A 27028-nucleotide genomic window follows, 5' to 3' on the forward strand; every position below is an offset into this window, starting at 1 on the left:
ACCAGAAGGTCAAGACTCTAATTATTTGCCTTCAAAAGACTATTTCCGGTTTACTGTTTGAAGTTACCTCGACGGCGGTCAAACACGGAATGAAACTTTCAGCTGAGCGACGCACTTATATACTCACCGGGCGGACGAGTTCATTATTAAGATGGGTAAAATGGGTATATTCCACTTTGCGAAAACATGAAGGGAGACAGCTTTATTTTTACTTATACTCTTTATGAAAACAACTCCCGGTTAATTAATAATGTTTAACATGATTTCTTTAATTATTATTGTCGCTAATAAAATATTTGTATGGAATAAATAAGTCTAAAATGTAAAACTAACCTTTGAAATACACCGCCAGACATTTAACTTTGTAAGCGCAAATGGCTAATTTATAACAAAGGGCGGTAATCGTGCAACTATGCGGTTACGCTACATTACCCACGCCTCCGAGTTCATGCGTCCCTGCATGATTAATAAAAACAATGATCAAAACAATGAACTTTTTAATAAAACAAGTTTGTAACCACAAACAACACAATACAATATGCAATTTCAAAATGCCAATAAAGTTCAACAATTTCTCCTCTTAAAAATGTTTCGTAAATGTTAATGCCACAAATTCACAGTAATTTCAACACTTAAAAGATACAAACATTTTCACAACTTAACTATCTCATTTAAACAAATGTTATTCTGGTTCAGTTTCTACTTGTGTCCCCAAGTCAGATGAACATAGAATGATTGACTGTCCTTCTGATCCTGCCCACAAATGTTGCATCTCAAAGGTGTATTTATATTGTGACAACCAGCATGAGCGCAATACATGACGTAGTCCCGATACTGCATGCCACAATATTTGCAAACAAATTGCTTATTCTGATATATGTGTTCGTCTGGCTCATCATTTTCCGTCTGCATCTCCTGATCCCTTGATTCTTCCTTGATCATTACCAGATCTGTCTGTAATTCAGTCACAGACGTTCTCGGCTGAAAACAGAACTTCTTTAGCGTAGAGTTGGAAGGTACGTCGTTGCACTTCCTCTTGGAAGCAAACACTGACTGGAACGTTGGTTTCCCGAAGATTTTGCCCTTGAAGATAACGTTGGTCTTCTCTATCTTCTGAATGTTCGACTTCCCTTTCTTCGCTACTAACTTCAAAATTCCAATGCCCTTACTATTTTCCGCTGTAGGCACACATGCTTTCTGCTTCTCAATACCGACTGCTGTCTCTTCCAGTGTGCTCTTTGACTCTTTTTCGTCCTCCATGAAAACATCTGGTTTACTTTCTAGCGACCGATCTGTTTCCCATTGAACTTCACTATCCTTCCCACGATGTACTTTCCGCACGTGTTTTAGCATGTATGCTCTTCTTTTGAACACTTTTGTACAACTCTCACAGGTGCGTCCGGCCCTTTTTATCCATCCCATGTCCTTATCCCTTTTCTCAGTTGTCTTTGTTTTCGCCGTTGTCCAACTGAATATCGACAGAACATAATCTTTTGTCCATAAAGGTTCTTTTTTCTTACGCTCATCCGTTCTCGCATGGGATTGAGAAGCTTTAAGTTTGGAACAATTCCTTCTCAATTGGTACTTTGACCCACATTCAAAACATCTTTTTCCGTTGTCCCTGTTAAGACCCCATTTACGGTTTCGGACGTTTCCATTCGAGCCGTAATTCATCTGTGAATGTGACGGACTACACATTTCCTTTGATAACTTATCAATAGTGCATTGCATTTCCTGCATTTTCTTCATAAGTTCCTTTACCTCATACGCTATCGTCGGACTTTCGTTTGCGGCAAGGCACACCATTCCCTTGCTCTTTCTTTCCGCTCTGTAGAAAGCATCCAGCTCTACAGCATGACACACTGCGTCATTTAAATTCACAGACCTAGCCTGTTTTATCTTCAATCGCATATCCGAATTCACCAGAGCATCCACAAACTGCTCTTTTGCCAATGTCTCGCGCACGTCTACGGGTGCGCTTGGATATGCAAGGTTCGTCAGGCGACGAATATCTTGCCCTAGCTCAGTCATCGACTCTGTAGCTCTCTGTCGCCTGTCCTTTAACTGAACTCTATATAGTTCAGTCTGGTGTGGAGGAGCGAACCTCTCCTCAAGGGCTTGAACTAATTCCGTGTAATTAGTTGTTTTCGTGGCCAAATTGCCATAAACACCTTGTGCCTGTCCTCGCAATGACACTGACAAATAAAGACCCTTTTGGGTATCATCCCAGTCATTTAACATGGCACAAGCTTCAAAATGTGCCTTATAATCAGTCCAGGCACCATTTCCATCAAACGTAGCCGGCTTCATTACGGTACGTTTGTCACTACCTGCTAAGCCTCCAGCCCTTAATGGCTTACTTGTCTGGCCCTGACAAGTCTCAATTGCTTGTGGTTTCAGACCACCACAAACAGTACCGACCCCAGCTTCGTCGGTCCCATGCTCACTTTTTAACCGTCGCCTCTCTGTGACAAAATCGGTCCTAGCAGGTGTCTGTATGCCTACATCACATCGCGTGTGAACCCCTGGCTTAGGCATATAAGTTACAAGCCTGCTACAGGACAAATCCAAGTCCCGTTGTGCCATCGCTATTTCTTTCTCTAGTTGTAGAATGTGCACCTCCCGCTTTAAATGTTCGATTTCTCTGGCCATCATCTCTAACTCTTCATACAGGTCTGGCTGTGATGAAGTTCGATCCATATTTAATGTAGCCCCACGTTGGGAGCCAAATTTTGTAACGTGCCGGCTGTATGTTCAATCGGTGTCGTAGAGCCTATATGGATCGCTCTTATATAAATTTTCCTCAGGCTACTTTGCCTTATGATTAAAACAAATGATTCGAAAAATGATTGGTGAGTTAAAACATAATCAACCAAATAATCAGGGTTCAAAGATTATGCATTGGTTTATATAAAGTTCAGTCACTTTAATGATGAATGGCTTTCTCTTACGGGAGCTTGTTTATTGGCGATGCAAAATACCTTAACCTTTGTCAGCGCGCAGATCGCAATGCTCTGTGGCCAACGCAGTTGTCAGGTATGAGGCTTATTAGAGTTTCTAGCCACCAGCTCCGTTCACCAGACTAGATCGCAATGCTCTATGTATCTGGCTACTTGAACTGGAACGCTAGATAACCCTATAGATGTCAAGTTCCTGGTGCCTTTTTATCCCACAGATCGCAATGCTCTGTGTTCAATAATAAACAACCAGAAGGTCAAGACTCTAATTATTTGCCTTCAAAAGACTATTTCCGGTTTACTGTTTGAAGTTACCTCGACGGCGGTCAAACACGGAATGAAACTTTCAGCTGAGCGACGCACTTATATACTCACCGGGCGGACGAGTTCATTATTAAGATGGGTAAAATGGGTATATTCCACTTTGCGAAAACATGAAGGGAGACAGCTTTATTTTTACTTATACTCTTTATGAAAACAACTCCCGGTTAATTAATAATGTTTAACATGATTTCTTTAATTATTATTGTCGCTAATAAAATATTTGTATGGAATAAATAAGTCTAAAATGTAAAACTAACCTTTGAAATACACCGCCAGACATTTAACTTTGTAAGCGCAAATGGCTAATTTATAACAAAGGGCGGTAATCGTGCAACTATGCGGTTACGCTACACATATATTTCTCTCTAAACTGAATCTTCAAACATTTTTATTTTATTCGTCCAGTCAAGCGACCGTTTAAAACGACAAGTGATCAATAAATATAATATGTAAACAATTACATACTGTTAATGTATGTTTAAAATGATACAACACCTACTCGGAAAGCCTCCTCTTTGCAGAACATTTAAAACACTACTGGGATTCCTTCTTGAAACATGACCTACAATGTATCCATATTTATAGACTTCCGAAGAGGAGCAACCCATGTCCTTACAAGAATGTAATGATTAATTCAAATTTGAGGTGATTCCCTTAGACGAAAAATTCGGCGATTATTACAGCGTTTTCAGGTTTTCCCATTTGCTTTTTCGAAAATTGAACTTAAAATACAGGAATCTATGGTATTTGTAAAATTTAACACCGGTTTTATACTTTATAATGACAAATAAATAATGTCGTCTGATAGTGCAAGATAAAATGAAAATTAAAAAAATCTTACAGGGCCTCATGCAAATGAGCGCGCGCGTTATGACGTCATCACCGCGTGCAACTTACAAGGTCAGAAGTGTAAACAATGTTTATTTGAGTCGAATTCCACATACTACTTACATTTGAACGCAAAAAACAGCTGATATCTGTCAAAAATGATTCCGCAATGAAACGCGAGACTGATTTGTGTAAAATATTTTGTTTTGAGTGGTTTTAACGGGGTGGGCGAAAAAGTGGTACGGGCGAATAATAGGTCGCTAACCAGTATATATATATATATATATATATGTGTGTGTGTGTGTGTATCGCGTCATGAGAAAACCTGCCTTAATGACATCGAGTGCGTCATCGGAAAACCTGGTTGAAATGACGTCAGAGTATTTACCTGACATCCGGGGATGAAGGTTATGTGTCACACATTGTGTGTTTGTTGCTTACCAGTGTAAACAAAAGAAGAAAGAAGAACCGAGACAAAATGGAGGAGGAATTAAAGGTAAATCTTTTCTCTTTCCGTATATATCTTTTTTTTAAGTGATACTTCTTCAATCAGTTATATTTTTGGTGAAATTCCGGACAGGTTAAACTAATAACAAATATTAATCAGGCGTTTTTTTTTTTAGATTTAAGGCAATTAAAAGCCTATTGATTTAACATCTACAAGAAGATAAAACCGATTAATAAGTTTTAAGTGACATTCCGTAGTTATTATACAATATGTAAATATTATAAAAAACAACGCTTTATAATTATTATTTGATTTTCTAAAAAGCTTTAATGTTTATCATAAACTTGTCACATGTAGCCAATATGAGTTATAGTCAACTATATCGAACTTACAAGCATTGCATAGTTATTATAAATGATAGAGAAAAGGATAAGAAACATGAAATGAAAAAAAATCATGTGAAAAAAACGATGTGACAAAAGGAGAAAATATTTGTATAATGTCTAATTTTTCCTGTATCACAAAGCCCGTCTAGCTTAATTAGGAGAGCGTTGGACTTCTAATTCATACGCTGCGGGTTCGACCCCGGCAGTTTCTTATTTGATTTTTTTTCGCACAAAATTTTATAAAAATGAAAAGAGACACAAAAGCATAAGTAAGTATTTTTTCTAGTAAAATACAAAGAAGTTTATAAATTGTGCATTCAAATTTGTTCAATAATAATTTCATAGCAATAAACCTCAATTGAACAAGTTTAAAACTAATATTTTCCAGGAGCTTGAAAGTATCATTTCGGAGCACTTTGGGGGAACACCACATGGATATCAGGAGTTAGAAGAAGATGATCAAGATCTATGTGAGCCGCCGGATAACGCAGAGGCAGGGCCACTTGTACAAACAAGAATGCGTGAAATGGTTTTATCACTAAATTCAGAGAGTGGTGAAAGCAGCGACGAGTGTACATATGATTCAGATTGCCAAGACTATTTAAACACAAAACGCTTCATGGAAGACTGCGGATGCAAAAAACAATGTCAGTCTAACTTTTCACTTGATGAGGCTTATAACATTGTTCTCGAAAGTAAGGAGAAATCAAAAGAAGAAAAAGAACTATTTCTTATGGGCGTTCTTAGTGCCCAGAAGTATGATTCTGTAAAAATGAAACGAGGCAAAAAGCGGGTGCGTGCCAGAACAAAGTTCCACGTTAATGGCAGTGCTGTGTGCAGGCAAACATTCCAGTCATTATATGATGTGAAGCGTACAACGCTAAATAATATTATCCAGCACATGTACGACACCGGCACTGGACCAGGAGTACATGGAAATACAGGGCGGCGTCCGAAGCACGCACTTAATTTTGATGATGTCCAGCGCGTCGTGCAATTCATATTGAATCAGGCTGAAGAAAAGGGTATCCCGTATCCAGCAGCACCACACGGCCGTGACAACCTGCCTACAGTGTTTTTGCCATCCGATGCCACGAAGCTGCTTCTCCATAAAGACTATTGTAGTATTTGCACGGAGAAGAATGTACGGCAAGTGAAACTGTCTGCATTTAAAACAATCTGGTCATCATGCGTCCCCCATATTAAAAAAGCAAAGCCAAGAGATGACGTGTGCGCAACATGCGAGAAAATGAGACAGCAGATTGCCAACGCCGTCACTGAGGAAGAGAAGATGGAGGCAACAGGAGCCTTACGCGCCCATATCATTGAGGCCCAACAGGTACACACTAACATTTGTACAATAAGTGTTTGACTGACAGCTATCATACAATATGACTCGTTTAAATATATTCAAGTGAGAAAACTATTCTACACGGTGATTTTGATATTATAAAGTGGTGGTATTTTTATTCACGTAAATTGTTTAATAGACAAAGTTGTCATATTGAAATATGCAGGCTATATGCCGTACAGCAATGTTTACAGAATTACAAAATATCATAACTTATACATTTGCTGCGCAATCAATTAACCTTGCATTTTTTTTATATTATAGGAAAGGGGGGGGGGTTATAATGTTTGTGTAGCGAGGGCTCAGATGGAACCAGACACTTTCCACCATTACACGTTTGACTTCAGTCAGTGCGTCAGTCTCCCCCACTACAGTCGTCAGATGAGCCCAATATTCTTCCTTTCCCTGCGAAAAGTACAAATCTTCGGATTCAGAATCAGCGCGGGGAAACAGCTCAATTTTTTAATTGATGAAGCTGAAGCCATGGGAAAAGATGGGAAGGAAACACATGGACCCAACGCCGTACTATCCATGATAGACTATGCGCTCGAGTCTCACTGTGTCCCGGGCGAAACGTTCACTTTTCATGCCGACAATTGTCCGGGTAATACTTTTCATTGCTAATTTCGAATGAATTGAGTTATTTGTTAAAATAACTTCATGTTATGTAATGTACATTAAAACATAAAAAACTTATATAATTATGTATCGTATTTCAGTCGTGATAAAGAAATATTTTTTCATGAAAATCATGTCATAATGTTTTCTTGTTGCAGGGCAAAATAAAAATATGTACGTCATTGGCTACTTCCTATGGCGTGTTATGACCGGGCAGCTGACAGGGATCGAATTATTGATGCAAATACCAGTTACGTTATTTCATATCAAAACCTTAACAACATACATACGAAATTTCGAGTTAAGTTCTCCATTTGCATTAGTTTAAAAGTCAGGAAATAAATTAAATATTTTGCAGGCCATGCCAGGTGCCATGTGGACAGTGGCTTTGCGACTCTGAAAAAGGCATACAGACGTCATGATACAGAGACGCTTGACGAGCTGACAGGAGTGGTTGACCGGTCGTCTGTGACCAACGTGTCGGTACGCTACCCGCAGTGGATCTGGAGAGATTGGAAATCGTTCCTATCCAGGCATTTCAAGTCATTTGTAGGAATACGGTAAATATTTGTGTGTTACGTTAATATTGAGATTTAGGTTTACTGCATTGTACAGTTATTTTTAATACATTAAAATATTTTTCTGCGTAGATCCATATTATATAACAGGAATTGCATTTTCGATGGAGACTCGTTTTACCTAATAACAGACCAAATTATTCAGTTATTATTAAGTTAATTCTTTTTCAGGAAATACCAACATTTCAGGTTCACAGCCAGTCTACCAGGCATCGTGATTGTAATGGAAAAAAGGGGTGGCGAAGAAACACATATCAACCTCCTTAAGGACCGCTCCTTCAGGTTTTTAGTGGACACCAGGCCGGAACCGGTTCAAGCGGCTGGTCTAAGCTTGAACAGGAAGGAATATCTCCGTCGGAGTGTCTGCAAACACGTGTCTGAAGAGAAGCGGGAACAGTTTTACGCGGGGTTTGCATCTTAAAAGACGTTCATGTAATATGCAGTGGTCAGATTATAAGAGACACTTGAATATTTATCAATTAAGTTATTCCATCTGTTTTACGATAAAAAAATATTCTTGGTCTTTACACTGTTCCATATATACATGTGTTGTCGAATGATCCATAGTCGTTAAACAATGCTTTTGAAGACACGCATTACATGAAAAATATTGATATAAAAATTAACTGCGAAATAATTGTAAGTACACCACATACATGATTATTATATAACGTTCTTGTTAAGATGTATGCTTGTACTTTGGTGTCAAATGTAATATTATATTATATTGACAGTCACCGGTGATCTCAATCTTTTGTTGTAAATTAAAGAATATTGCTTGTGAATCTTGTTTGATTTATTTTAAAATTAAACACTTTAAAACTGCGCATGCTGTTGGAATACTACACTTTAGTAAAAAAGAACAACTACAGTTGCCTAGCAACTCAAGTGACGTCATACTGACATGTATCGAACTTCAACTGAATGTGCAATTCTTTTACGATAGTAATGAAATGAATGATCAACATTTTAATTTGTTTTTTCTGCCTGATTAAAAGAAAAGAATCCGAACATCTAACGCCGTAAACGTGACGTTGTAGGACAGAGAACGTTCAGAAAAATGTTATACGGTTGGCTCATTTGAATGCGTTTTTGTGTAAGAAAAAATAGGCGCATATAAATAAAACTCATATGGTTAAGCTCATAAATAATTACTTGTTCCAAATATGTAAGAAAAATAATTTCGTAAAAAATGTCATTAAAGCAGGTTTTCTCCTGACGCGAATCATATATATATATATGATCAAAATTAAAAGGTCAAACATTCTCCATTGCTTTAAAAAATGAGAGAGAGGGTGCGTGTGATATAAACAATCAATAGCAAAGAGGTATCCCGTGCCGCTGCAAAACCGAAAGTAGGGTGTTATTATGAATTTACCACATATTTTAGAATTTTAATTGCCATTTGTATGAATATGATATATAAATGAATACATGTAATATGTATGGGGTGTACATAATCAAACCAGAATTTTATTTAAGCCTGCAGAACATGCAGAGGCGGTGGGCGAGGCATGTCATATCAATATTGTGTAGCTTATTGTGGAGTTGCAGTAATTGAAAAATGGGCACATTACTAAATAAGACATAGCTATAACATTCTAGTGTTCCGTGGTATACTTCTTTTGCACATTACATACCTCCTTTCATCAGTTGAATGAACACTTACTGGCTTGTTGTCCATCGCCGATTTGTTTTTTAGCAGAGAATGACCGAGGCATGTGCAAAGAGGGTACCGTTTCAGTAGATTTCGCAAAGAGGGTACCGATATGGATATGCACCGTGATATTGTGTATTTGTACCGAGGCACACGTTAATAGACATCTATATAGACATAAACAGTACAGCCGTGTTTTGTTTTCTTCCAAAAACATATTCTTTGCGTGGCTTTTATTTAGCCCTTTTACCCCGAGAACCGCGACATTTGGTGGCTAGTGAGGACTCGGGCTTGTATTGCTGTTGGACTTCGTAAAGCGTTTGCAGTTTTGGATTGTTAGTCTGGGTCGAACGTTGTGAGGGCGATTCTCTGTCAGCCAATCGTTGCGGCGGGTTCCATTACCACGTGGTCTGATATGTGACAGCGCCTTGTGTAACGCCTTCTACCGGAAGTGTTATTATAAACATTTGAAAGCTGGCATGGCTTCAATATAATTACACATATAAGTGAATATTGTCAAGGATTACTTATGCGGGTATTGTTTAAATAAACATGGAAAGGACTGGTAAACGTGATGACACTGACCCAAAATGTCTAATGAACTCATGCATACTTCTCATTCAAAGCGAAATAAACGGAAGCAAAATTGACTCGAGCCTGGAAGACGCTATGTTGAAATACAATACTGATGAAGGCGAACTAGCACCGCCTTCTGTACTTCCACTCTACCAGAAACTAGACAATAAATAATCGAACGAAATCGAGTATCTGAGGCTTTGTACATGAAAGTATGGCAAATAAATGCCTATCGCGAGATGCTCGCTGGGAGGGTCCGCAAAAGTCTATGGTGTTCCGAAACAATGCTTGTTATTAGAAGATATTCGTCTGCTGCAAGTGAAGATAAAAAATATACCAATGACTGTTATGTTATTCAACCTTTCATTGATGGCAAACGTTCACGAGATGTAAATGACGATTTCACATGCCCATTCAAAGTGACTCCAGAGGTCGAAATAATCAAGTGTGACATTGAAAATGACTTTAAAAACTGACATTAATGCAATTTTGTTCAGTATCGATCGTTGAAGACATTTCACGAAACAATCTGAAGATTAGGTCATAATTTAGCAAATGCACTCAGACGTCTGCAATATGGCGATTATTTTCCGTCGGTTTAAAAGAAAGTTTAACAGTTCTCTTGTCTCTCTGCCCGGAAGTTCTATTGCAGCGTAACTCCACCGTTACATGTATGTATCTGAGTCAGAAGTCATTTGCAGATGTCAACTATTAACAAACGATTTGTAGACTCTAAAATCAATACACCGCAAATAAGAGCACCCCATCAAGAAAACAAGTTCTACTTAAGAAAGAGTTTGCCAAAAGCAATGCTATCCTGTCCAACATATCGAGTTTAAACAGCATACCAACTCGATAAGTATTTCTGGTGCCACAACGGCAAATTAAAACATATATCGACAATTTTGACTTTAAATAAATGTCTTGAATTCGTAGTGAGGAACGTAGAATAAACTTTACCAAACGCTCAAGGCCGGGGCAAACCAATTCTACTCCTCATCCAAATAATCGTTTTACCACCGTGAAACTACTTCAGACTACGTCATACATCGTAGGAAACGTTGATACCGACGTCGTCCAGCAAGATAGTCATGATAAAATGGAAGACATGAACGTTCGAGATAAACGTGTAAAACTATTTTGTGGACGTCATATATAGCTCATCCGTCATATCGTTATCCCCATATAAGCTGCTTGGTCGATATTGTTTATGGATACTGCAAACATTGTTACGTTGAAATTGATGTCGCTAAATCTAACGTCTACGTATTTACTCAATCCCGCCTAGTCCCACAAATAAGCATTATCTATGTGCATTATGAAATAACACAGAATACATCAATTACGCATTTCCAAAGAGGACGTCTTCATTTGCGTACATGCATTTCAGAGCGTTTGCAGAAAGCTATAAATGATTTGTTTTCAATAGTCAGAAGGGTGTTCATCCTCTCGGCATGAACCCCTCAGTCTCCAAAGGTCCCTGCAGAAAAATATAATGTCCATTGCTCTCTTTGGCTCCGACCACTGGAACTCTCTGACTAACACCGACACTTCAGCTAATAACTGTCTCCAGAAGTTTGCAGTTAAAAAGATACCAGGGTTGCCTTCTTCTACCAGATTTAGGATTAACTAAGGTAGACGCCTGTGTCAAAAAAGGAAATGTTTTTGCGCAAGCTTCCAAACAAACGTGTTATCAACATTTTTTTTGAAAAATATATAGAGGATATTTGTTTATTTCAGTGTAGGATCGTATTTTATTTCACGAGTGTTATAAAAATTAAATACGATCTTACATTGAAATAAACAAATTTTCTGTTTCTTTTATGCTTATTTTCGGAGTTTAATTAGCTTTTTTAATTTATTTTTTAATAACCCCCTTTTTTGAAAAGGGTGTTATTTACGCCACTACCCCTGGGGCGCCCCTCATGCAAAATAATAGCTGTCAACTTTTCTATTTCCGGTTTGCTGTGAACAAGTTTTCTGCTATTCATTTCTATAGTTTATTACTCGCTCGTTTTTTAGAGCAATGCAGTCATCAATGAAGTTTTATAAGTGCATATATGTTTTCAAAAATAACAAAAACACTTTTATTTTAAGCGAGGCATGGATACATAACCAAATCACTACGCCGCCATTTAATGAATAAACATTTGGAAGGTCAAATTTGTTAGCAAAACAAATGCGGATAATCATTGGATTTTAAAACTTTTTCTTAGTTTTAGCCTGTGTTTCATGATATATGAATATTCAGACATCTTACTGTCAGAGACCAGTCTGTTTCGTTTGAAAACTTGTGTTTTTTTTCGGATAAAGAGTGAATGCCACGCTACATTGTTGACAAATTTTGAGACGTGGGTGGGGTAAAAAATACCAGTTTATCTGTAAATTGTTGTGTGAATTTTCCGTGAAGCTCGTTTTACGTATTACACCGACAAACAGTTCAAAATACATTTGAACAATGATATAAAATTGTATTTATGTTTGAACAGTTGTTTTCGTCTGTTATTTGTTTGTTATGAAAGCAAATATTCGAACATTCAGCTACAAGATCAATAAAACGTTTGAAAAACGGGATAACCGCCAATAGACACTGCAAGCAACACCTTTAGAACCTTTTTATGGTCACTGACAGCAACGCACTATTTCTGCAAAGTTCATACAATTATATTATAACGCTGTATACATGCATACTTTCAAGTTTTACTGCGACATTTAATAACGTTTACCGCAAACACAGTTGTTTATCAATTATGACATATTATTGTTTCCTTATTTGATTAATATATAATGCTTAACTAAACTGCATATAAACATGTTGCAGTAAAATTTGTGTTTCGTTAACGTGGTTTCAAAGCAATACATGTTTGTGCCATACATTATCTTACTTCAACTTCACATAAAATAATTCATGATTTCACGATTTCAAATTAACGATATCACGATTTTTAACTTCACGATATCACGATTTCAACTTCACGAATTCCCGATTTCAACTTCACGATTTTTTGAAAAGGCGATCATGAAAGAATTGCATGTTGTATTTAGCCAACAGCTTACATAAATCTGGTAAAATATCTCGTCCGAGAGAGTCGTTAATAAACATATTTATTCGTACTATATTTTCTCACAAAAATGTGTTTGCTGATACATTTATTTGGAAGCGTTACCAACTTGTGCAAAAACATTAGTTTTCGTTTTTGACATAGGCGTTTAGCTTAGTTTATCCCAGAGCTGGAAGAAGTAGGCACCTTTTTGACTTTGAAGTGCTTGAAACGGTTATTAGCTGAAGTGTCAGTGTGAGTCATAGAGTTTCAGTGTTCGGAGCCATAGATACCAATGAACATTATATCTTATTCTGAAAAGACTTGTGGAGACTAAAGATTTTAAGTCAAGAGGATGGATATCCTGTCTGACTATTGAAAACAAATCATTTATAGCTTTCTGTAAACGCTCTGAAATGCGTGTACGCAATTTAAGACTGTCCTCTTTGGAAATGCGTAATTTATGTATCATGTGTTATTTCATAATGCACATAGAAAATACTTCTATGTTGGACTAGGTGGTATTGAGTAAATACGTAGACGTTAGATTTAGCGACATTAATTTCAACGTGCCAATGTTTGCAGTATCCAAAAACAATATCGACCAAGCACTTAGCTTTTATGGGGATAACGCTATGAGTTCCGATATAGCGGATGAGCTATATATGACGTTCACAAAATAGTTTTACACGTTTATCTCGAACCGTTTATGTCTTCCATTTTATCATGACTATCTTCCTGAACGACGTCCGGATCAACGTTTCCTACGATGTATGATGTAGTCTGTCGGTGTTTCACTGCGATGAAACGATTATTTGGATGAGGAGTAGAATTGTTTTACCACGGCCTTGAGCGTTTGATAAAGTTTATCTACGTTCCTCACTACGAGTTTCAGACCTTTGTTTAAAGCCACAATTGTCGATATATGTTTATTTTGCCGTTGTGGCACCAGAAATAGTTTGCGAGTTGGTATGCTGTTTAAACTCGATATATTGGACTGCATTAGCATTGCTTAAGTAGAGCTTGTTTTCTTGATTGTGGTGCTCTTATTTGCGGTATATTCATTTTACAAATCGTTTGTTAATAGTTTTGACTTCTGACTCAAATACATACTAGTAACGGTGGAGTTACGTTGCAATAGAACTTCCGGGGCAGAGAGACAAGAGTACTGTTAAACTTTCTTTGAAACCGACGGAAAATAATCGCCATATTGCAGACTTCTGAGTGCATCTGCTAAATTATGGCCTAATCTTATTGTTTGCGTGAAATGTCTTCAACGATCGATACTTAACAAAATTGCATTAATGTCAGTTTTTAAAGTTATTTCTAGTGTCACACTTGATTATTTCGACCTCTGGAGTCACTTTGAATGGGCATGTGAAATCGTCATTTACTTCTCGTGAACGTTCGCCATCAATGAAAGGTTGAATAACATAACAATCATTGGTATATCTTTTATCTTTACTTGCAGCGGACGAATATCTTCTGATAACAAGCATTGTTTCGGAACACCATAGCGTTCTGCAGACACTCTCAGCGATCATCTCACGGTAGGCATTTAGTTGCCATACTTTCATCTACAAAACCTCCGACACTCGATTTCGTTCGATTATTTATTGTCTAGTGTCTGGTAGAGTGGAAGTACAGAAGGCTTTGAGAGTTCGATTTTATTTTTCGTATTTCGTCATAGCGTCTTCCAGACTCGAGTTAATTTTGCTTTCGTCTATTTCGTTTTTAATGAGAAGTATGCTTGCATTCTTTAGACGTTTTCGGTCAGTGTCATCACTTTCTATGTTTATTTAAACTGGGGAGCTTGAGCTGTTTACAATCCAGTGTTCCCCTCCCATATATTTTACAATAGCGAAGTGAACGAATGGCAAAAATAGAACAAAACGCAAGTTCATCCACCTTTATTTATTTTGTGATCTGCGCAGTCCAATCAGATATTCTACTGATGAATTCACAAAATAATGAATTCACATTAACACATTCATAAGGAATCAAATACTTCTTTTTACATTTGCTACCCAGTTTTTCTTTTCAACAATGTGGTTTAAAAATGCCTGCAAATGATTTAAGATCGTACTTATTACATTCATAGAATCAGACATTTGGCACAGTTAATGCCTCACCAATTTTTTAATGTTCTTGGTTTAAAGAAAACTTACCAGTAAAATTAAAACAGTTGATTAGTAATTAGAATCATTCTTAAAATCAAAAGTTTGGTCATTATATGTCCAATTTTTCATCGGCAATAGCCTTTTACATATCTGAACAAACTTAATCAGCATGTGTCAAGCATCATGATTACTTAAAAGTATTCATCTGATTCCATGGGGACAACAACTTATTAATTATTTAAGTTATAAACATATATGAACAACATAGGTTTAAACATAAACCCCGTTTAATGGCACAGGGTAAACTCCAAAGACATAAAACACAAAAACACAAACCAGAAACATTTAACAACAGCACAATACTCCACAAACAACACAGTACATAATAATAGTTTACTATATAAAAACTAGGCTTGTTCATCAAAGGTTGTTAAGTACCGCATTGGAACGGGCAGTAAAATGTAAATTTACTGGGGGTTTAAACCAGTGTGTGTGCACAACTTCACCCAGCAATCCCGAATAAAGTTAAAACGTAAATAGTAAATCTTATCAAAGTATGCATCAACTTAATAATAAAGCAAATAATAATAAAAACTAATAGGTTTATCCCAAGTACTTCTATGAAGGAATACAATTCAGAGTTACTAATGCACAAACATTTCAAAGATAAGATGCAGTAATTGTTTGAAACTATGAACATCACACAAGTCTGCCAAATAAAAGGTTTGAAACTGTGTGCTCATAGAGTATCATAATAAGAAGCATCATTGTACTAAAACTGGGACCAAACAAAGAAAACATTATTAAAAATACAAACACAACATAAATTTGCTAAAGTCTTCTTCCATATAATTACAAGAAAACTTTTAAAGAAAGAGACGTCACACGCTGGAACATTCTTAGCAAGCCTAACTTTAAACAAATCACGTTTGAATTAGCGTTTTCATTTAGATTGTTCAAGAAAATCAATGCCAGTTAAAACATTATATCAAAAGTAAATATTATTTCATTCAACTGAGGACTGTTTGTAAAGGTTTTTATGCTGGTAACGATATAATCCAAACATTTGATTATTTTCCGTGTTTTGTTCTCTCGTAGATTTACCGGGCAGCACCGCCTTTGGGCACATCAGGCTCGGTTGATTTGACAGCAGTTTTCCACAAAGTAAACAACGCATAAAGCGATGATTCCAAATGGAACATTTCTGAACAATCGGTGATTTCAGATGTCCCAAGGTTTCTGCAAACGTTGTACATGAACGTAAAATTGAAAAGAACGCCAGGGCTAGGAAGGTCCACTGGCGACATCATGGCATGATTTAGGTACAGTGCGCTCAGAAAGCAGGTCTGTAACTGTGAGAAGCCGTGAATTATCTTGGTTTCGTTGATTCCCCATGATGCTTGATCAGTTGGTGTGTTTCGATGAATAGCCATTTTACTAGCAAACTCAATCACCTGAGTGTTACCTTGGTTTTCAATTGCGTTTACGATACTTGAAACCAAACCTGGTAGATTGACTGTTTCACTTGCATCGGAATTCTTTTTCATAACCTCAACAATAACCTCAGCGTGCAAAAAAATCAAGCCAATAACAGCGGCGCTCAAATGGTTCTCTGTAACCTTCGGTTCTGCATTTGTCCACCAAAAGCGTAGGACACCTATTAGGAACGTAGTACATGGGTCGCTAGAGATGGTTTCGGTTAATTCAGAATTCAGCCCTAAAGTGCCATACATGATGTTTAGCCTCTCCTCTGTGGTTCTGTCTGGGACATTTTGCAACGATGGAACTTTCAACGATTGAGATCCGTAAAAAACCTCCGTCGTAGGCTTGATATAGACCTTCACCCTATCGCCTTTCTGTCTGTCGCTCTCTTCTATGCAACTTTTCCTTGTGCCTTTTAAATCTTCTAGATTGTCTGCCTTGACTTTCGAGTCTTTAGGTTTTGTCCTAATGAATGAGGTTTTTAAGCCATAGAGGACACTTCTGATGTATCTGGAGCAAGCATACGTTGAAGGTTCAGCCAAGTGTTCAATCTGGCAATCGAAAATCACTCTGTGGTTTACAGCCACATTCTGCAGAAAAGTTGCTATTTTGCAGGTTCTTAACATCTCTGAACACCAAGCTGGCAATGGATGCTTAGTGACGTAATCAATCAGCGTTTCAAGATCGAGAATCGATATGTCACTTGTGTTTGAACCGAAGAATTTGGCCACATCCATGGTAGCGAATTCGTTGATGTTTGTGTAACTATCTATAGAGTAGCGAATGGCGGCTCGCAGTTCCGATTTCTGACCGGAAGATAGGTCTGCTACATGTTGCAATACGTATTGAATAGCATTTTCATCCAATTGTACGCCCATTGACCAATGGATTATTGACGTCATTCGAGCCTTGGCCCTCAGGTTTAGAGGTTTATCTTTATACTGCTTGCATATTGCTGTGTAGAAAGCCTTCAAATGACTTTTATCTACATAATCATTACCACTAAATGTAGCGAAAATTGGAAGGAACTCCAATGACCCGGAGACTCTCTTAGTTAAACTTTCGTAGTGGTATTTTTTTACAGAAATGAATACAAACTCTTGGTCGGTTGGTAAAGTCGCTGGTTTCAGCAGGGAAGCCTGCTTCGTCTGGGTATTATAGAGCCGCAATTTTATGTCAAGATAATATGTACTTTTATGTCCGAAAGGTATAACCCCACTTTCCAGCTTGAAAACAAAGAAATCGCTATCATTACTAAGAATCGGACAGTTCCATCTATTGGCCAACACTGCTAATTCTCTGTCTGCCTCATATGGACAAGTAACGTGTGGTATCTGAAGCTCACGCAGAACATGGCGGAAAGTTTCTTCACATAAAATCGGTAGAACTTGCTCCTCGGCTGCCCCAGGGCCGTTCTCACATATCAGACCAGCGCGCTCTCTTCTTGACGCCTTTCGTTGTATCACAGTATTCCATTTTCGGTTATCTGGGTTATACCCTCCATCCATGACAACGTACGGCTCCACCTTACATGCCCGGAGTGCAGTAAAGAATGATTTACACTTTTCTGCATAAGTGTCGTAGTTCCCGCCATACTCGCCTGGCACATGATAGAATGTGTATAGGTAGTGGTATAGATTTGAGCCATCAATGAGGAGTCGAGTGTCATGAAGTTTGAAATCATCAAGGAGGACGTCCTTGTTGTCGTCTATCAGTGTAAACAAACCTCGCACGCCCATCGTTCACTTAACAGGATATGGATTTGGCCGCTCTGCAATAGAATAACACATTGTCGTAAGACGTTTTGAGCATATATATTGCATCAGAAGGCAAATGAAGGGTGTGTTTTCTACAAACCTCACAGCTTTGGTCATAGTGTTCAAAAGTCCGAAAAAAACCCTGATTAGGCAGCAGTTTGGTCACAATTGGACAAATTATCGTGTTTTCAATCTCCAATATGCCTGTTTCGATAAATTAAAGCATTTTTGATTTCTCTTCAATGTCAATCTATTTCCCATATCGTGTAAAGATATGAGGCTGTATTCATTAAGCATCTAAGAGAAGATATTTAACTAAGTCAAAATATGCCTTGTTTTCTTTGTTGAATTCAAATAAAACTAAGAATGTTTGTACACAGAAGATTAAAGAAATAAAACAGACAATAAAATAAATATATTTGATGAAAACTAGAAGATCAAAAATAAAATTAACCTAGTCAGAAATTAGGAAAGTTGAACATGCACACTAAGATACTTTATGAAAACTGCAAATTGCCAATGAAAAAAAAATGATGTCTCAATCGAGAAATAAATGTGGGCCCATTTTATCACCGCTAAAGTTTTCTGGCTGAAATACAATAGGAAGGTGATACCCCAAACATTTCAACTCATCGTCGTCGGCATCTAAAAATAACAGAGACTGGCTCCAAATCTGGTAAATGGCTTCGTTTTTAGAATGAATTCACAACATGTAACATATCAATAAATGTATGGACGTACAGAAGGCTTGTGTGTGCGTGCGTGCGTGCGTGCGTGCGTGCGTGAGTGCTTGCGTGCGTGCGTGTGTGTGTGGTTCGTCAGTTAATGTCCCTTCTGAGTCTTGTGATCTGAAGAATATGAACGCAAATGCTACAGCTTGATAATTATTTAATCATCGCACGTGGTGACATGGCTAATAAACATGAGTGGCAGTAATGCGTATTGTCTCGATACAGCAGAAAGTTGTAGTATCAGATTGAAGATATCAACATAAAATATTCACGGCTCCTATGCTTATTGTTTAAGGCCAACCAGTGGCACAATTGCAAAGAGAAAACCTAATTGAGCTTGCATACCGACATACTTTCTGTCAAGAAATACTTCAAGGGAAAACCGCATTCCAAAAGATATACGACTGTGACTCATGTGAAGATAGATATGTCAGACATTTACTACCTTTCCATAGACCAGTACGGCATCTAGGTCTTACGTCACAATCACAGCTCAATACATCACAGAGAATTTTGAAATGTGTTTCAAGATACTTAAGATACGTGAACTGGAAGAGTCGAACTCAAGTGACTGTGAAGTGCTTTGTAACGCTGCATTTGATCAGGGTTGTAAAGTACGGGGCACTACTACACGCAATGCATGTCGTATAAAATTTACAGCAGCAAACCAGCCGGCATAGCTATTCTCATTGGTTGCTTCGCTCACACTTTTTCTTTAGCGTCAAACAAAGCAGAATTCTTGGTTGTAAATAAGAGTCGAAGCAACATTTTTTCACAATAGTATTAAGCATCTGCAATTTTGGGGGAGTAACAGGAAAAAAAGTAGTAATTAGAACAACAAGTACCTGTCGTGACTGCTACGTTGGATTTCAGCGTTCAAACAATCAAAGTGCCAAGTCAAAGACATGCATTGACATACTTACACCAGAGGAAACTCAGTGACTTGAAGCATTTTCTAAGATCATATCAATATTGCATCACGCAAACCTTGTCATGTTCAGCAGTCAACTGTAATACTGCCCTTGCAAACTCACACACATTATAAGCTAGTCACTGACATCAAAACGGAATGGAACAGTAACTACATTATGGTTGAGAGGTTTTTAGAACAGCTCCAAAATGAAAAACATGCATTGACTAACTTTTACCGGAAGTGGTACAAAAATGAATGCATTTTTCAAGATTTTGGTAACAATGTATTACACCACTCTTGCCATGCATGAGGTTCAGCAGCCAGTAGGGGGTGCAATACTGTACTTGTTGAATAAGTATAAAGCACTTTTTATTGAAAAAGAAAGTGATAACCATTCTTGAGAAAGGAATGGAAAAGCAATTCTAGAAAATCTAAAATCAAGATACACTTATTAACCTGTGGCTAATTTCCAGAAAGAAGCCACTGCACTTCATCCTTCATTTAAATGGGGTCGATAAGGGCAAAATCGAGAAAAGGATGATTATGATGAACCAGAGTGGACAATTTAAAAGGAGAAATCCACCGAAAACCCGCTGTCCTACTGGAGGGCAAACAAAAGAAAAGATGCCTGTGCTATAAAAGACTGTCAGGGCTTTTCTATGTAATCAAGCGACCTTTGTACCAGCAGAAAGGGTGTGTGTCATTGCCGGGTACATTGACACGCCCAATAGGGCATGTTTAGTTTCATACCCCCGTGACATGCCCATATTTAAGTACAGTATTTTGCAAACAAAGGCTATGCAGGCTTCAACGCAAATCCCTTAAATACTACTTTAAATATGAAATCAAATCAGTGTGTCAGTATTTAGACTTTGAAACTTAAATTTTAAGTGAAAACATTTCTCAATGTGAGATATAATCTATCATATGACAATATTTTCTATGATTGCAATTAAGACTGGTTACTAAACTTACGGGGTAATTGTTAATAACATGACTGTGTTTGGAACATAAAGCCGCTTATCTCACGTATTTCATTCGATCTTGCTAAGAGGTGCAGCCTAACCCTAACCAATGTATTGTAATTGATCGCTTGTGCAGAACGTACAAGTTACCGATATTACAGATATCAGTGTTTTGTAATTGTTCTTGTCCTTTGATTTAAGTCGCATTGAACATGAAAATTGTTATAAAAGAGAGAAATTGTAAAACGAAAGATAATGTTAAGTATGAACCCCACTATTTTTTATCAATCCCGATTGTAAGGCTAAACGTATTGTTTAGGAGCCACCTTATTTGTTTCTTCTACACCACTTCAAATTTTGTTCAACGAATTAAAGCTTTATTTCTTTTTTGAGCTACTATAGGTTCACGATTTGGATACATATTTTCAGAAAATGAGTTTTATATTAATAATAAACATTATTTTAGGAAGGGCATTTGAATCGGTGGAAATTCTTTTATACTACTCGTATGTGTATACAGAAATCCAAAGTTAATTAATAATAACATATTGATTCTTTTTTGCAATATAAGAAGGTTTATATTATTAAATAGTTCCTTGTTACTGTTAAATTATGTCAGCGTCATTATATTATCATTTTAATACGATTAAACAACACCCAGTACAAGTTGATCTTGATGAGTATTTATTACTGTCTGGGGTTGTTTGTAAATGCTGAAAATAGACAAATGCGTTAAAGATTAAATTGGAAATACTCAGGCAGACAGCGGATTATAGTATGGTCATATTATGACATAAAAGGGCCTATAAGTCATTAATGAATAACATATAAAGCCATGTTTCATTTCCGTGATATGATGCCGATACACATTCTACCCAGGTTGTGTTATAACCTTTTGACTCTGTAAGGGAGACTTTTGAAACTACAAAACATCCAAATAAATCGCGTTGTTCGGTAAGCTGAGTGGTTAGAGTACTCACTTCTCACCTAGCCGAACCGGCTTCGATTTCCAGCCTGAACGCATGTGTGCTTGTTTTGTGAGCACCAAGCCGGACAAGTGAGTTTTCTCCGGGTTAACCGGTTTCCCACAAAACACAAACCCACTCGCACCTAATGCTTTGCATCTTCAACTGGGTTAAAGGCCTGGTGTGGCTCAGGATTTAGACAGATGCTGTAAAAGGCCTAGTGTGGCTCAGGATTTAGACAGATGCTGTAAAAGGCCTAGTGTGGCTCAGGATTTAGACAGATGCTGTAAAAGGCCCGGTGAGACTCAATATTTAGACAGATGCTGTAAAAGGCCCGGTGAGACTCAGGATTGAGACAGATGCTGTAAAAGGCCTGGTGAGACTCAAGATTTAGACAGATGTTGTAAAAGGCCTGGTGTGACTCAGGGTTTAGACAGATGCTGTAAAAGGCCTGGTGAGACTCAGGATTTAGACAGATGTTGTAAAAGGCCTGGTGAGACTCAGGATTTAGACAGATGCTGCAAAAGGCCTGGTGTGACTCAGGATTTAGACAGATGCTGTAAAAGGCCTAGTGAGACTCAGGATTTAGACAGTTGCTGTAAAAGGCCTGGTGAGACTCAGGATTTAGACAAATGCTGCAAAAGGCCTGGTGTGACTCAGGATTTAGACAGATGCTGTAAAAGGCCTGGTGAGACTCAGGATTTAGACAGTTGCTGTAAAAGGCCTGGTGTGACTCAGGATTTAGACAGATGCTGTAAAAGGCCTAGTGAGACTCAGGGTTTAGACAGATGCTGTAAAAGGCCTAGTGAGACTCAGGGTTTAGACAGATGCTGTAAAAGGCCTAGTGTGACTCAGGATTTAGACAGATGCTGTAAAAGGCCTAGTGAGACTCAGGGTTTAGACAGACGCTGTAAAAGGCCTAGTGTGACTCAGGATTTAGACAGACGCTGTAAAAGGTCTGGTGTGACTCAGGATATAGACAGATGCTGTAAAAGGCCTAGTGAGACTCAGGATTTAGACAGATGCTGTAAAATGCCTAGTGTGACTCAGGATTTAGACAGATGCTGTAAAAGGCCTAGTGTGACTCAAGATTTAGACAGATGCTGTAAAAGGCCTGGTGAGACTCAAGATTTAGACAGATGCTGTAAAAGGCCTGGTGTGACTCAAGATTTAGACAGATGCTGTAAAAGGCCTAGTGAGACTCAGGATTTAGACAGATGCTGTAAAAGGTCTGGTGTGACTCAGGATTTAGACAGATGCTGTAAAAGGCCTAGTGAGACTCAGGATTTAGACAGATGCTGTAAAAGGCCTGGTGTGACTCAGGATTTAGACAGATGCTGTAAAAGGCCTAGTGTGACTCAGGATTTAGACAGATGCTGTAAAAGGCCTAGTGAGACTCAGGATTTAGACAGATGCTGTAAAAGGCCTAGTGTGACTCAGGATTTAGACAGATGCTATAAAAGGCCTAAAGAGACTCAGGATTTAGACAGATGCTGTAAAAGGCCTAGTGTGACTCAGGATCTAGACAGATGCTGTGAAAGGCCTAGTGTGACTCAGGATTTAGACAGATGCTGTCAAAGGCCTTGTGTGACTCAGGGTTTAGACAGATGCTGTAAAAGGCCTAGTGAGACTCAGGATTTAGACAGATGCTGTAAAAGGCCTAGTGTGACTCAGGATCTAGACAGATGCTGTGAAAGGCCTAGTGTGACTCAGGATCTAGACAGATGCTGTAAAAGGCCTAGTGTGACTCAGGGTCTAGACAGATGCTGCAAAAGGCCTGGTGTGAATCAGGATTTAGACAGATGCTGTAAAAGGCCTAGTGTGACTCAGGGTTTAGACAAATGCTGTAAAAGGCCTGGTGAGACTCAGGATTTAGACAGATGCTGTAAAAGGCCTGGTGAGACTCAGGGTTTAGACAGATGCTGTAAAAGGCCTAGTGAGACTCAGGATTTAGACAGATGCTGTAAAAGGCCTAGTGAGACCCAGGATTTAGACAGATGCTGTAAAAGGCCTAGTGAGACTCAGGGTTTAGACAGATGCTGTAAAAGGCCTAGTGTGACTCAAGATTTAGACAGATGCTGTAAAAGGCCTAGTGAGACTCAGGATTTAGACAGATGCTGTAAAAGGCCTGGTGTGACTCAGGATTTAGACAGATGCTGTAAAAGGCCTAGTGTGACCCAGGATTTAGACAGATGCTGTAAAAGGCCTAGTGAGACTTAGGATTTAGACAGATGCTGTAAAAGGCCTAATGAGACTCAGGGTTTAGACAGATGCTGTAAAAGGCCCGGTGAGACTCAAGATTTAGATAGATGCTGTAAAAGGCCTAGTGTGACTCAGGATTTAGACAGATGCTGTAAAAGGTCTAGTGTGACTCAAGATTTAGACAGATGCTGTAAAAGGCCTGGTGAGACTCAGGGTTTAGACAGATGCTGTAAAAGGCCTGGTGAGACTCAGGATTTAGACAGATGCTGTAAAAGGCCTAGTGAGACTCAGGATTTAGACAGATGCTGTAAAAGGCCTAGTGTGAATCAGGATTTAGACAGATGCTGTAAAAGGCCTGGTGTGACTCAGGATTTAGACAGATGCTGTAAAAGGTCTGGTGTGACTCAGGATTAAGACAAATGCTGTAAAAGTCCTAGTGTGACAGACAGTTGCCTAATTTGTAATTCGATATGTAAAGATGATGACACCCTTATCTATGAGCGAATTTAATGAATGCGTACTGCACTCCAATCAGGATAAAAATAGGTTATTCAAATATCTAAGTTCGTATATATAGGTTTTACGTTTTATTGCACATGATAATCTAGTACGCTTTAGAACTATAATTATTTTTAAAGGGGCTTGCTCATGTTTTTGGACCAAAAATAGTTTTTCAGGTAATACACCAGAGTTCTTTTATTTGATCATGTTTTTACTCTTCGATACCGAAATGGCAGACATATAACAATATTTTTGAATGTTAAATTGTTATAGTGGGGTGCGAACCGATGCCAGTACATTTAAGCAAGATTTTTTTAGACGTGAGACTGTTAATCAACCAATCAAGCTACAACGAATCGCTGAATTGTTAATATCGTAGTCGTCGAAGACAATTTTTGAACAAATATCAATATATTTGCTATAGAGTTTTAGCTCTAAGTATCTAAGTTCTAAAACTCTAATTGACTTTCCACACTTTATCTCGTGATAGTTGCACATTTTACGTAATTGTTAGTTTGTATGAAGTAAAGTCTTAATGATTAAGAACTGCTTGAGTGAGCGCAGCGAACGAGTCCATCCTTAGCATAAAGATTTTAATTCAGGTCATCTTACTGACTTGAATACAACCTCATTGGCTGCCCACTGTCAACACAGGGAGTGTCTATCAGATGAGTGGCAGTGGGTGGACCTTTAAACTCCCGCAAAAGCTGAAGTTCTTAAAGACTAAGCCTAGTATTAAATTAATGCCTGTTTGCAAAGTCATTGCCTGTAAATGTAGGCTGTTTTCTCAAAACCATAAGCGAGTCCCTTTAAGTTTGATTTATGAATTGCTACATTGTATGTTCTGTACATTTACACAACAGTCCATATTAAAATACGCAAAATGTACGTTAGCATTTTTGTAGAAATTTCTCTCATATTCAGTTGAGTAGAAAACACCCAAGCTAAAATGCAATAGGTTTGTTTGCAGTTTTATGATATAAAATAAAAGTACTTACTGTGTGTATCAAGCAAGCTTCTATTCGTTAACATAAACTATTATAAACTTTCTGAGAGTCTTTTGCCTAATTCCTCAGTTTCTTCATATTCAACTTGAATGCGCCCACTCATTGATCACCTTGGTCGAAATGCACAGCTTTTATATGTTTTGCGTGCGTCTCGAGAAATTACGTGTTTATTTCTGCCAATTAAACTCAGTTATGCAAATGGTATTATGTTAACATGGTTAAGGTAATATAAAACCGTAACATAAAAGTACTCGTTAATTCATATAGTTTTTTATTAAGCACGAAGAGATTTAAGAAACTCATTGAATACACGTTTACATCGTCTATTCATTCGTTTTTGAAAAACTCAAAATAATAAAAGGAGAATTTCAGACAAACCTTAAAACAAGGATCACCCACTCACCCACTCACTGACTGACTCACCAACTGACTCACCAACTGACTGACCGACCGACCGACCCACCGACCGCCTGCAGGCCTGCCTGCCTGCCTGCCTGCCTGACTGACTGACTGATGACTGACGGACGCACGGACGCTTGCTGTCTGGCTGGCTGGCTGGCTGGCTGGCTCGCTCGCTCGCTCGCTCGCTCACTCACTCACTCACTCACTCACTCACTCACTCACTCACTCACTCACTCACTCACTCACTCACTCACTCACTCACTCACTTTCGTTTATTGGTTTCGATTATGAAAAGAAAGATTGATTTGGAAGTTCACTATATGCTGCAACAAGATAAGGCACCAATATATAACTTATGGTTTGGGGTTGTATTTATTACTTACGTATGGACATGTTATCTTTCGTCGACAGATATATAAGCAGTGATGAATATATCTCGACATTTGTGAATATATTTGGCAAATATAATAACTAAACATGTCAATGTTAATAAATAAATCTTCCAAAAGGATTAGGATTAGTCAAGAGAATCATAGACCTGGAAATAATCTTACAATGTTACCAGAATAGTCCCATGGAAAATATTTGTATGCATGTGATTAATTAATACATGTAACTGATTCGTATATTTCGTACGTTCATGTAGTATAAACGCTCGGGAGGGATTCTGCAAGGCCATAAAGACCATATACCAAACGTCATCATGGTTTAAATTACCTCAAAGCTTTTTTAAAAAAAAACATGTCTAGTTTGCAGAAAATATTTGCAGTGGGTTTTGAAATATTCAGTAAACAGAAAAAAATAACGTTTCTGCAAACAGGCAAAACTAATTTTTGTTTTCTATTTTTAAACTTTCATTGAAAATACATAAAATAGATTGAAAACTTCATCCTGCAATGACATAAACACCACGGCATATTGAATAAAAGGCGGTAGTTTGCATGGTTCGTTGAACGTAAGACGATTCACATGATATTAATATGCTTTTTAGAAACAAGTTTTTTTCCTGCTCTGTTTTTTTTTTCCTTTCCATGAATGGCAAGATTGCAAACAGGCGATGTTTGTCCTTGACACAAACGAAGACCACGCTTTGGTATAATGCAAGCTCAGATTCTGAAATTAAAGCTGCACTCTCACAGATTGATTGTTCTGACAACTTTTTTTGTCTTTGAATGAGCCATTTTTAGTGAGAGGGCAAATTTAACACCTATACGTCAAT

At 37.9% G+C, this 27028-nt stretch overlaps 2 protein-coding genes and 1 pseudogene across 2 annotated transcripts; 2 read left to right on the forward strand and 1 right to left on the reverse strand.

Annotated features, from left to right (window-relative positions):
- Positions 1-6596: 6596 nt before the first annotated feature.
- LOC128207903 (uncharacterized) lies at positions 6597-7911 on the forward strand (annotated as a pseudogene).
- A 6748-nt stretch (positions 7912-14659) lies between these two features.
- LOC128209029 (protein asteroid homolog 1-like) lies at positions 14660-25568 on the reverse strand. Its single transcript, XM_052912837.1, has 2 exons — positions 25399-25568; positions 14660-18137 (listed from the first exon to the last, which is right to left on the reverse strand). Exon 2 carries the CDS (start codon positions 18103-18105, stop codon positions 15985-15987), a length of 2121 nt encoding a protein of 706 aa, XP_052768797.1. The 5' UTR covers positions 18106-18137; positions 25399-25568; the 3' UTR covers positions 14660-15984.
- LOC128207904 (extracellular matrix protein A-like) lies at positions 20049-23917 on the forward strand. The gene is made up of 2 exons (XM_052911089.1): positions 20049-20090; positions 22124-23917. The coding sequence occupies exons 1-2, from the start codon at positions 20049-20051 to the stop codon at positions 23915-23917; spliced, it is 1836 nt and encodes a 611-aa protein (XP_052767049.1).
- Positions 25569-27028: the final 1460 nt, after the last annotated feature.

The sequence above is a fragment of the Mya arenaria genome, chromosome 11 (genome assembly GCF_026914265.1).
Source record: "Mya arenaria isolate MELC-2E11 chromosome 11, ASM2691426v1".
Taxonomy (NCBI): domain Eukaryota; kingdom Metazoa; phylum Mollusca; class Bivalvia; order Myida; family Myidae; genus Mya; species Mya arenaria.

Coding starts and splice junctions, on each gene's coding strand:
- LOC128209029 (XM_052912837.1), bottom strand. CDS start 18,105: ATGGGCGTGCGAGGTTTGTTTACACTGATAGACGACAACAAGGACGTC.
- LOC128207904 (XM_052911089.1), top strand. CDS start 20,049: ATGTATTACACCACTCTTGCCATGCATGAGGTTCAGCAGCCA. Junction 20,091..22,123: donor TGCATGAGGTTCAGCAGCCA/GTAGGGGGTGCA, acceptor GGTGTGACTCAG/GGTTTAGACAGATGCTGTAA.